Here is an 11,946-nt window from a genome sequence, read left to right on the forward strand (position 1 = left end):
TGTGTGTGTGTGTGTGTGTGTGTGTGTGTGTGTGTGTGTGTGTGTGTGTGTGTGTGTGTGTGTGTGTGTGTGTGTGTGTGTGTGTGTGTGTGTCAACAACTCATGTCAAAGTCTGCTGTTCACATCACTCAGACAGGTCTGTCTCTGTCTGTTCATGTGGGTGGAAGCGTTCATGTGACACTTCAGTGCTTCACTACACTCAAAGACAAATGCACACGAAAGGACTTACAATGTAATACATCAGTGAGATTGAGAACTCACACTTTCATCCTCCATCAGCATCTGTTTCTGCACGTCACACACTTCAAGTGTGTTTATGCCTCCTTTCATCTAATGCTTGTTGGGTTCTGCATGGGAAAACATTCGCTGACTAATTTTTTCACTGACTAGGTCAAAATGCCTTGTGAATGGGAGTGATTGGGCCACTTCTATGATAGCATAAAAAAAATGGCTATTTTTAAAACACTAAGAAGGCTCGACACAACATGACACTGTGCTGGAAGTCTCACCAGAGGATCTACACATGAACTCCAGCGTTGAGAACATTGTTTCGAGATTCCCAGATTCGGGCCAGTAACGTTACCGGCTAACGGTCTTGATATGATCTCAAACATTTCTCATTAGATGATCTGAGCTGCTCTACAATATCATAAATGATTTTTCGCATTTGTAAATAAAACTAGGAATATTGAAGTAAAATAACATTCAATTTCACTTCAATGTGTTATTACTTGCTATTTCTCAGTAATTATTTGTGAAATTTACTCAGTGCAAATTGTTTCTACACCAATTTATTTTTCAATGTAAATTCTTTTGACAGATCTATACTCTACTGATAAATATGGACAAACTCAGCCATTGGGTTAGATTTTTACATTACATTTTTAACCCGACGTTTGGATTTGTCCATATTTGACCCAAATTTGGGTTAAAACAATCCAGCATTTTTTTAGAGTGTGTTTTTCAATGTACATTCTTTTGACAGATCTGCACTCTATTGATAAACCTGGGTATTTGTATTGTCCTGTACGAGAAACATCTGATTCAAACAGAAACATCTCCAAGAGCAACATCTGAGCAATGCATGTTTCCATTGGACGGTGATATCAGTAAAGCGAGAACATCTCAGCAATAAAGTGATTCAGGTCATGAATGTACCGACACTAATATCAGTTGAACTGGTTCGTGTCAGAATGTCTGGGATCAAAGAGCGGATGTTTTATCGCTGTCTAAGAGACAAAGGCAGATGAAAAGATAAAAAGAGGGAGTATTACAGGTTCATGTCAACCTCTGAACCAGGTTATTATCTGAGTCTCCAGGTTATTAAAGGCGAATCCAGAGTGCATGCGATCCTTGTTGTGTGAGGTGAGTCAAACCGACAGGATAAATCACTCAGCGCTGAAGCATCTATTGATCTATTTTTCTCAGAACTGAGACGATCACAGGTAGCACTTAACGTGTTGTTACTGTGTTTTCATTCATAAAAGCCTGTGAAAGCAAATTGTTTGTAAGAAATGATGGTGTTTGGGAAGCCAAACTACTTATTAAATTGTTTTTCCATATTTGTTTTCCAGGATGTTCCGGGTCTTACTTCTCCTGCTGGCTGTGGCTGGTGAGATTTATCGGCATCTTTATTTATTGATATTATAAAAAAATTTTGAATACTCTTAATTTCTAACGGTGATTCTGTTAGAAATATTAAAATTGGGACGGTGATGTTAAAAGGAAAAACAGGGTCTATGAGAAATCTCACATTGTGAAATCTTACCATGGTCATCAGTTTTTGCCAAAATAATCATAGTTATTCAATCATAAATTAATATGGGAACACTTTCTGTCATTTTGTTTCATTTCTCTTTGTTTCTTAAAACTTAAAATAATTTGACTGTAGGCTAAATGTTTTTTTTCTCATTAGTTCCAAGGTTCAGATACAACCATTCTTCTGAACTTTAACCTTTGTCAGGGTATAAACACATTGGCACATTTGATCTGCTTGATAAAATATGTGATTACCTATTCAACAATTGAGATAGAGACAAGTCATAAATCAGTTTTTATGGCTTGTGCTATTAAGTGATATGGCTTCTTTCTTCAATGGTTTCCATAACTTAATTGAGATTATATAAAGGTTATGTGGCATGGTTAATTAGACATGCTTATGTTAAATGTTTAAATTAATATTTGCAGATTGGTTGTCATGTGTTTTAATGCATTATACTTTCTAAAGGCATGTTCAATGAATAGATAAGTATTATAACTGTGGTTACAATTATTCATGAGACCATACAATGCATTATAAGGTGCATCAAAAGGCAGAATTACTGCATTAAAAATACTTTATAATGCATTATACATAAGGGCTTTAAGTAAAGAGTTACCAAAGTGTTATATAAGCTGCAGGTTGAATGTTCATGATGTATGTGCAGGTCTCCATGCAAGACCACTGCATCCATTCCCAAATGGTAGACTGAAACCAATAGGGCCACAAATGGCCCAAGACGAAGACAACTCAGTTCTGAAGGACATGAACACTGGTGTCAAACCCCAGAAGCAAATACCAGTTCCGGTTGAGTTGCGCAGGCAGGGAACAGAGCCTTCCCGACGATTCCTGATGGATCTCAACACTGGGATGCTCAAGGAGGAGGTCGGCGAAATGAACAGAAGAGTTTCCGGCTGTATGTCTGCAAAGTCATTTATTTTATTGTATTCAATGCATATAGAAGATTGGTCATATTTACCTATTTTTGTCTTCCTCCACAGTCTACAATCCTCCAGCGTTTGAGATGAGGAAGGGAACTCAGAATTCTCAGGCCAATCTTGTGGATCCCAGAACTGGACTGAGTCTGCCGTCACTATCAGAGATGCAGAGGAGCACAGCGCCATGTGAGTGTTTCAAGACATCTACACACACATGATATCAGCCATGTTTTGCTTTAATAAGACTTGTCATTTATTAAAGAATTGTGTGTTTGAGCGTATAGCAACAAAATATAGCAACAAGCGGCAATTACAGGGCCAAGTATGAAACAAGAAGATTTTAACTCAAAGTATCAGAAAATAATCTGTTATAATAATCTGTTTGTGAGCATATTAATATTTGATTGGTTATGTGCACATTTTTACAATGCAGTTTAAGTGGCTGCCATAGACAAAAATCCAGCATAGATTCATGGTCCAGGGGTGCGTTTCCCAAAAGCATCGTTAGCCAACTATGTTCGCAAGTTCCGTCGTTATCAGCAGTTCAACGAGTCAGTGTTTCCCGAAACCATCGTTCTAATGAACATTCACAAACAGCGTCGCAGAGTTGTGTGTTTGCAATGACAGATCTCGACCTGTGGTTAGAAGAAGAGTTTCTAGTTTGCATGACATGTGGACTCAATAAACCCTTATCTTGAGCAAAATAATCAAGCTGACATTCAGTCCAATCTGTATCTTTTATTTAGAATACATACAAATGTCATTTACGTCTTTTAGTTTGTCAAGAGATTTAAAGCACCGTTTTTGAAGAGTGCGCATGTGCGAACGAGCTCTACTAAGTAAGAACGAGCCTATGATTGAATCTGGAAATAAAGCAAAATAAATGAGAAAAAGTCCTCAGATGCCATGTCTGTCATTTGTTAACTCGCTGCTTAACTACCATAGTTCGATGTATGGAAGAAAAATAATGTCAAATGTTTTTTAAATAAAAAGCCTGTTGAATTGCACTACTTAAAAAAAAAAAAAAAAGGCATTACATTAACCATCCTTGCATTTTAATGCATTGTATTTTTAGGGCTTGCATTTTTATGGGCTGAAATTCAACATGGTTGAACATTTAAGCTGTGAATATTTCAATTAAAAACATTTCAAACACATTTTCATTATAAAAAATTCAATAATCCATATTCACCTTTCATATTTCACTTCCAAAATATTCAAACTGTTTAAAAATACAACCTATAATTGTCACGAGGGACACACAGGAAAGTAGGTAGATCCAAATGCAGTATGAAAATAGTTGTTTATTGAAGTGTAATCCATCTCGTAGTCATCCAGGCAAGATTCAACATCCATGATAGCAATCCAAAATCCAAAATACACAATAAACAAACCAAGAAACAGGTAGAACGCAGACCAGAAGTGTAGTGACAATATATGACGACTCCGTGACAAGGACTAAAACAGACAGGGTATTTATACACAGAAACTAAACAATGTAATGAGAAACAGCTGCGTGCAATGATGAGTGATGAGAACAGACGAAGGATCGTGGGAAATGCAGTTCCAGAATGAATGGTGACAGTAAGGGAGAGAGACCTCTAGTGGACACCCGGGGAAACACAAACCAGACACTGTGACAATAATATTCAACAGGCATTTTTCGGTCCATTTTATTTCGCTTTGCAAATTCGCTTCCACAAATTCAGTGGTTCAAATTCGACAGTAAATTCAACATTGACATCCAGGAACTGCAGGAAAAGCAGTAGATTGCCGAGCATACTATCCATCTGCTGTTAGTCGACCTCACCAGCAGGGGGTGCAAAAGCGCGTTTTTACAATGCAGTTTAAGTGGCTGCCATAGACAAAAATCCAGCATAGATTCATGGTCCAGGGGTGCGTTTCCCAAAAGCATCGTTAGCCAACTATGTTCGCAAGTTCCGTCGTTATCAGCAGTTCAACGAGTCCGTGTTTCCCGAAACCATCGTTCTAACGAACATTCGCAAACAGCATCGCAGAGTTGTGTGGTTGCAATGACAGATCTCGAGCTGTGGTTAGAAGAATAGTTTTTAGTTTGCATGACATGTGGACTCAATAAATCCTGATCTTGAGCAAAATAAGCAAGCTGACATTCAGTACAATCTGTATCTTTTATTTAGAATACATACAAATGTCATTTACGTGAGTTTGTCAAGAGATTTAAAGCACCGTTTTTGAAGAGTGCGCATGTGCGAACGTGCTCTGCTATGTAAGAACGAGAATCTGGAAATAAAGCTAAATAACTGAGAAAAATGAGAAATAGATGCCATGTCCGTTATTTATAGTTAACTCGCTGCTTAACTACCATAGTTCGATGCATCGTTGAATAAATCAACTAGCTAGTCCCGACTGTTTCCCGAAACCATATTGTCGCAAATTGGTCGTTCAACCACGTTGGTTAATGACGTCACGCACGTGGTGGAGTAATAACCACTTTTAATGAATCTGTTTGAGATCGAATTAACGCTAGATGTTTTAATATAAATTACGGACATGGCATCTGAGGACCATCTCTTATTTTTCTCAGTTATTTTTCTTTATTTCCAGATTCAATCATAGGCTCGTTCTTACACATGCGCACGCTTCAAGAACGACGCTTTAAATATCTTGACAAACTCAAAGACGTAAATGACATTTGTATGTATTATAAATAAAAGACACAGGTTGGACTGAATGTCAGCTTGATTATTTTGCTCAAGATCAGGATTTATTGAGTCCACATGTCATGCAAACTAGAAACTATTCTTTAATCACAGGTCGAGATCTGTTGCTCCAAACACACAACTGTGCGATTCTGTTTGTGAATGTTCGTTAGAACGATGGTTTCGGGAAACACCGACTCGTTGAACTATCCTGATAGTACTTGGTAACATAGTTGGCTAACGATGCTTTTGGGAAACACACCCCAGGCCAGAGCTGGTGGACCAGCCGTTCTCAAGCAAAACTGAGCTGGTTTCGCTGGTCCACCAGTAAACAACAACCAGCATCCCATGCATGAGCATAAATGTGTGCATGAGCATAAATGTGAGATTAGTCTCTATTTTGAGAACCATGAGACTTAATAAAAAGTCTCCAATTGTTCTTGTTTAACATGTTTACACTTTATTTTAAGGTGTCATTGTTACAGTGTAATTATATATTTAAGTACTGAGTAATAATAATGAACAACATATACTTACTATAGGGTTGGGGTAGGATTAGGGTTTGGTTTAGGGTTAATTGCATGGAATTATGCATAATTTACTCGTATTACTATGGTAAGTACATGTAACGTGTAACAAGGACACTGTAAAATAAAGTGTTACCTTTAACATCATATAGGAAACTCTTCAACTGTCTGAGAGATAATAAATCTCATTGTGATTTCTTATTTATGTATATGGGATGTTTTGAAGTGTGTGTGACAGTCTCCATTTGTTGTGGTATTTCTCCAACAGTGGATGAGTTCAGACAAGGCACTGAAAACCAGCTGTACATCCTACAGGAGCTCAGAAAGCTTCACATGTTGAAACCACATGAGCAGAGAGCGATCCCTGCTGATCCTCCCGTCCTTATGGACCTGAACACCGGTCTCCTCAAAGAACACCGGAACGAGTTGGACGGGAGAGTAGCGGGCTGTAAGTCTCACTTTCTAATGGACAATCTACAACCCTGTTGAAAAGACCTGCATTTAGCTGGTGAACAGTATGGCTATAATGTTATACCAACAACTTCAGTTTTGTCAGAAAAAAACTATATTTTATAGGTTGATTGGACTATCGAATGAAGAAATGGTTGACATTACTGAAAAATTTAACAATGTAAATTTCTATGCCATTAGTGTATACGAGTTACTTAAAATATTAAACAGCAAGAACTTATAATGTCAAATTTGGTGGCATGATCAGTTTAGTCACTGATGATGATTTCTAGTTAAAGCATGGGAACTAATGATGACAAATATTTGGGTTACACTTTATTTTAAGGTGTCATTGTTACAGTGTAATTATATATTTAAGTACTGAGTAATATTAAGCTTACTGTAGGGTTAGGGTAGGATTAGGATTTGGTTGAGGGTTAGTAGCATGTAATTATGCATAATTTACTGTTAATACTATGAAAAGTACATGTAACATATGTAACAAGGACACTGTAAAATAAAGTGTTACCAATATTTGTTATGCAGAAGTTTTTGAGTTTTCACAACTTCTGATTTTTTTAGTGTAATGCAACGACAACCAAACCAAAGTCGAGTTGGTCTTTTCAAAAGGGAATCCAGCTTTCAGAGAAATCCTTTTGCCAGTTTGGACTTATGTTTTCTTTCACCTTCATTAGCAGCTAAATGGGAAGTGGTTTCTGGCCCTGAGCACGAGGACATAAAAAGCCAAGACTCTTCTGAACACAAGGAAAACCACATAGCCATTCCTGTTAAGTTACGCAGGCAGGGAACAGAACCTTCCAGACGCTTCCTGATGGACATGAACACTGGGATGCTCATACATGAAGTTGGTGAAATGAACAGAAGAGTTTCCGACTGTAAGTCTGCAAAGTCATTTAAAAAAATCCCCCAAAAAATCAATGCACATAGGAGATTTTGGCCATTAACAATAGTTTTTTGTCTCTCTGCACAGTCTACAATCCTCCAGCGTATGAGATGAGGAAGGGAACTCAGGATTCTCAGGCCACTCTTGTGGATCCCAGAACTGGACAGAAGCTGCCGTCACCATCAGAGACGCAGAGGAGAACAGCGCCATGTGAGTGTTTCAAAACATCTCACACACATGATATCAGTCATGTTTTAAGTCTTAGAAATGATTAAAACATACTGTATACACAGATTTTAAAGGCCCAATGAAGTGCCTTGGAACGCGCAGCTTTGTTTGATGCGTTGGCGTAATTTGCACTGAAACGGGAAGCTAAGGTGGGACATGTTGAATGGCTCCTCCCCCTTTTCTAATAGCCAATAGCGTTTAGTTTACCTCACAGACTGACAGCACCATGGAAGAGAATCCGAGCGCTGATGATACGCTGGATTCAATAGTAGAGTTGTGAATAAATTCTAGCCATTTCATTCTTAACCAACATACAGTTGGAAAACGGGATAAAACTCGAGCGTTTGAGCAAACGAACACACACTTCAACCCATATTGCTCTGTGACGTGTCAACGGTCGCTTTGGCCAGGTGGTGTTTATAGCATAGGGGGTGGAGCTTTAGATTCTAGAGAGCATTTGATTGGACGGGATGTGATGAGACGCGGTGACGTCATAAAAATCCCTGATCCATTTTAGCGGAAGTGAGAGACTGAGTTTTGAATGCTTATATCTCCTAAATGCGAATTTTGTCATTGTTTTGGAGCACACCAGCTTATTAATAACCTTATGGCTAACATATTCATACTAAAAGCGAAAAAACAAAAAAAATTGATTTCAGGGGGGCTTTAAAGGGATTTTTCCTCAAAAAAGAAAATTCTGTCATCGTTTCTTACCATATTAAACTTCGCAATAAATGTTTTCCTTCTGTGCAACAAAAAAAGTTATTTAGTAGAGCGTTCAAGCATTGAAGAAATGCTTCTTTTTTTTTCTTTTTTGACTGAACTATCCCTCTAAATACTGTTTTTCTGTATTCTTCCTTCAACAGTGGATGAGTTTAGACAAGGCACTGTATACCAGCCGTACAACCTACATGAGCTCAGACTGACTGAGATGAACAAACAAGGCTCTGAACCTTCCAGAAACCTCAAGATGGACCTGCACACCGGTCTACTGAACGAACACCAACATAAGATGGACAGAAGACCAAGCTGTAAGTCTCAAGTTCAAATATCTGAGAACAAGACGTTCTTTGCCATTGAATTAAAGCAACACCAAAGATTCTTTTGTACCTTTACATAATGTTTCCAAAATCGTTTCAGTGGTTCATCAACTCGTAACAGGGTGAACGGCACTTCTGCATTCGCCTTGCGACCCTCTATCGGCTATAACCGCGCTGTGCAAGTTTGCCAGATCGGGTCGCGGATCTGTAGTTCGAATGAGACATAAGAAACTACAAATTTGACTTGCTTTACGACAAGCATTACAATAGCAAATACAATAGCAAGCAATGTCATTACTTCGTTTTTCTTTGTTTCTGAGGTCGCAATACATCATACTTTCATAAAATCATGCAACATACTCTACGTTGTCTGTGGACATCGTTATTTCCAAAGCCGGTGCTGGATAAACAAATAGAGAGCCTAAGTCCCCCCCCTTCCGGTGGACCACCATGGGACCTTATTTCGGAAAAATATTGTATGGAAGTCAATGGCGAGAGACAACAAATATTTTGATCTCGTTTGAATTGTGCCCTGAATTACACATATGATGTTTGTCAATTTAAAAGATACATTTTAAAGTCAAGAAAGTCGCAGTTTGATGTAAAACTGTTGAGGTATAAGACTGTGAAAATACGTAATTACAAAGACTACAAACCCAAAAGGCGCACATGTGACGTCATACCTTTTCTCTCAGTGAATGAAGCTAACTTTACTGAAGCTAACGTCTGTCGTTTTTTCTATAGTCTTACGTTATAATTGTAACGTTACGCCGTCATGCCTGAGTGTTTTGTACCAGACTGCACACATACGTACATAGTGCGAGACGAGAGATGTAGTTCATTGAGTGATTTTCACATAAAACTAAATGTTACTCTTCGGTTTTATGGCAAACTGCGACTTTCTTGACTTTCATAATTATCTTTTAAATTGACAAACATCATGTGTGTAATTCAGGGCACAGTTCAGACGGAATAAAAAGATAAGTTGTCTCTCGCCATTGACTACCATACATATTTTTTCCGAAATAAGGTCCCATGAGCCGGAAGCGGAGGGGCGGGACTTAGGCTCTCTATAGCGTGCATGCGACGGTAGGCTGCGCTAGGCTAAATTATTTACGATCGCGGTAATGGACAATTCCGCTTCCAACCTGTAGGGGGACCGAAAAGGAAAAAGTGCTTTGGTGTTGCTTTAAAGATTATTTTGTTGATGTTGGCCAAAGGCCTTAGAAAAATCTCATTGGTTGCCTTCTTAGACTTACGTTTTCTTTCACCTTCATTAGCAGATAAATGGGAAGTGGTTTCTGGCCCTGAGCACGAGGACATAAAAAGCCAAGACTCTTCTGAACGCAAAGCCGTTCCTGTTGAGTTGCGCAGGCAGGGAACAGAACCTTCCAGACGCTTCCTGATGGACATGAACACTGGGATGCTCATACATGAAGTTGGAGAAATGAACAGAAGAGTTTCTGGCTGTAAGTAAAAAAAAATTTAAACTCAATGCACATAGAAGATTGGTCATATTTACCCATTTTTTGTCTTCCTCCACAGTCTACAATCCTCCAGCGTTTGAGATGAGGAAGGGAACTCAGAATTCTCAGGCCAATCTTGTGGATCCCAGAACTGGACTGAGTCTGCCGTCACTATCAGAGATGCAGAGGAGCACAGCGCCATGTGAGTGTTTCAAGACATCTACACACATTAAGACTTAGAAATGGTTAAATATATGGGATATTAAAGGGTTGTTTCCATCTTAGTTGGTACAAAATTGTTTTTTTCTTCTTCTGTGCAACACAAAAATTATATATATATGTGTGTGTGTGTGTGTGTGTGTGTGTGTGTGTGTGTGTGTGTGTGTGTGTGTGTGTGTGTGTGTGTGTGTGTGTGTGTGTGTGTGTGTGTGTGTGTGTGTGTGTGTGTGTGTGAACTATCCCATTTTTCTGTTTTTCTTCTTCTTCTCTACAGTGGATGAGTTCAGACAAGGCACTGAACCCCAGCCGCACATCCTAACGGAGCTCAGAAAGCATTACATGTTGAAACCAAACTACAGCGCTTGAAGTCACGAACTCGTGTTTACAATCGGTGAGCATTTTCTAATAAACAAACACTATCTTCTCTGGCTAAGTGATAAGACATTATTAAGTTACAGAACTGCTCATTTTGCTTGTCATCATTCTTTGAACTTTGGGCTATTATTAAGTTGCGTAACGGTAACACCTCTAAAATAATCATGCAATTATGGGCCAAAACTAAACAAATGCCACCATGCAGGAAATGCTGAAAGCAAAGTGATTTTTTTGTTTTTTTGTGTGGTTATTTTCCAGATGAGAGCGTTTGACTGTGTTTGACTGCACGAAGACCATCTCTGGATCTATCTCTATGCATCTGAAGTGTATAAGAAGCAATTCTCAGTTTTACTAAAGCTGTCCATCATATATGTAACTGTCTAGTAACACTTTACTGCTAATTTCAGAGGTTTCATGCAATAAAGGTGTCATGCAATATTTGAACTTATGATCTACAAAATAAATGCATTAACAAAATATTACTTTTGATGTTTTATTGATGTTGATGTTTGAAAATTCTAATGTTTTACATGTTTTTTACGGTTTTTATCTTAGTGGGACATATCTCTGCTTATTATTTGGTGTGTTAAAGTGCGCCTGTAGTCAATAATTGTATCCCTTAAAACTCATCTCTGATCACCAAAATGATCATATTTAATCGTTATTTCCTTGAAAAAAAATTCTTCATGCCTTAAAATAGCTTGAATGTAACTCGACACCCTTGCCTCATTTAGTATGCGCGGCTCTATGAATATGCAAATGAGCCCCGCCTCCACTCACTCACTCAGCTCAGAGATCAACTGGTTGACGATCACACGTTGATCTGATTGGTTACAAGGTAGTTTGTGACGTCAGAAACACCAGCGATTTCAAAGCGTGTTTTTGAGACTGTCTTTGGTTCACTGCAGTTTTAAGGAGAAAATACTCAGCAATGCTGTAGACTTATGAATTTTGCATATGTTAAAGCATATTAAAAACACCACACAGACACATAAACAACATTAAAAGCTTGATTTTCTCCACAGGGGGACTTTTGTGTGGAAAAAACATGACTGTTGCTATCCAGCATAAGGTGTCAATGTTGCTGATCATCATCTCGATTAACAGCTTATCTTACCACTAATATAGAATCATATAAATATCAATTCATACATAAATACATCTGCATCTATGCTAATAATGAAGTGATAATCACATTATGATCAACAAAGCTGTCAACACACATTTTAATGTATCATATTTGCTGATTCAAAAGATGATCAGAACTTTGAAAACCTGTCTACATGCCTTCTGTCGTCTGTCTGATTGACAGTTCATATTATTAGAAAATATGAAAGTAAAAGGCAATTTAAAATAATT

General features: G+C 38.2%; 1 protein-coding gene across 2 annotated transcripts; it reads left to right on the plus strand.

Moving 5' to 3' along the window:
• Positions 1 to 1,341: 1,341 nt before the first annotated feature.
• LOC309494465 (uncharacterized protein) lies at positions 1,342 to 11,069 on the plus strand. Of its 2 annotated transcripts, none has more exons than XM_082163843.1 (12): positions 1,342 to 1,445; positions 1,575 to 1,612; positions 2,427 to 2,675; positions 2,761 to 2,883; positions 6,174 to 6,353; positions 7,051 to 7,251; positions 7,347 to 7,469; positions 8,354 to 8,518; positions 9,808 to 9,996; positions 10,073 to 10,195; positions 10,487 to 10,603; positions 10,846 to 11,069. In XM_082163843.1, the coding sequence occupies exons 2-11, from the start codon at positions 1,576 to 1,578 to the stop codon at positions 10,576 to 10,578; spliced, it is 1,482 nt and encodes a 493-aa protein (XP_082019969.1). In that variant the 5' UTR covers positions 1,342 to 1,445; position 1,575; the 3' UTR covers positions 10,579 to 10,603; positions 10,846 to 11,069. The 2 variants fall into 2 exon arrangements, with proteins under 2 accessions (XP_082019969.1, XP_082019970.1); XM_082163844.1 differs by having other exon boundaries at positions 9,811 to 9,996.
• Positions 11,070 to 11,946: the final 877 nt, after the last annotated feature.

The sequence above is a fragment of the Leuciscus leuciscus genome, assembly GCF_965113295.1.
Source record: "Leuciscus leuciscus genome assembly, chromosome: 3".
Lineage (NCBI taxonomy): Eukaryota > Metazoa > Chordata > Actinopteri > Cypriniformes > Leuciscidae > Leuciscus > Leuciscus leuciscus.

Bases quoted from the DNA above. Each gene is read 5' to 3' on its own strand.
- LOC309494465 (XM_082163843.1), top strand. From the start codon at position 1,576: ATGTTCCGGGTCTTACTTCTCCTGCTGGCTGTGGCTG. The intron at 6,354-7,050 runs GTAAGTCTCACT...CACCTTCATTAG, and splicing joins GGACGGGAGAGTAGCGGGCT to CAGCTAAATGGGAAGTGGTT. The intron at 9,997-10,072 runs GTAAGTAAAAAA...CTTCCTCCACAG, and splicing joins GAACAGAAGAGTTTCTGGCT to TCTACAATCCTCCAGCGTTT.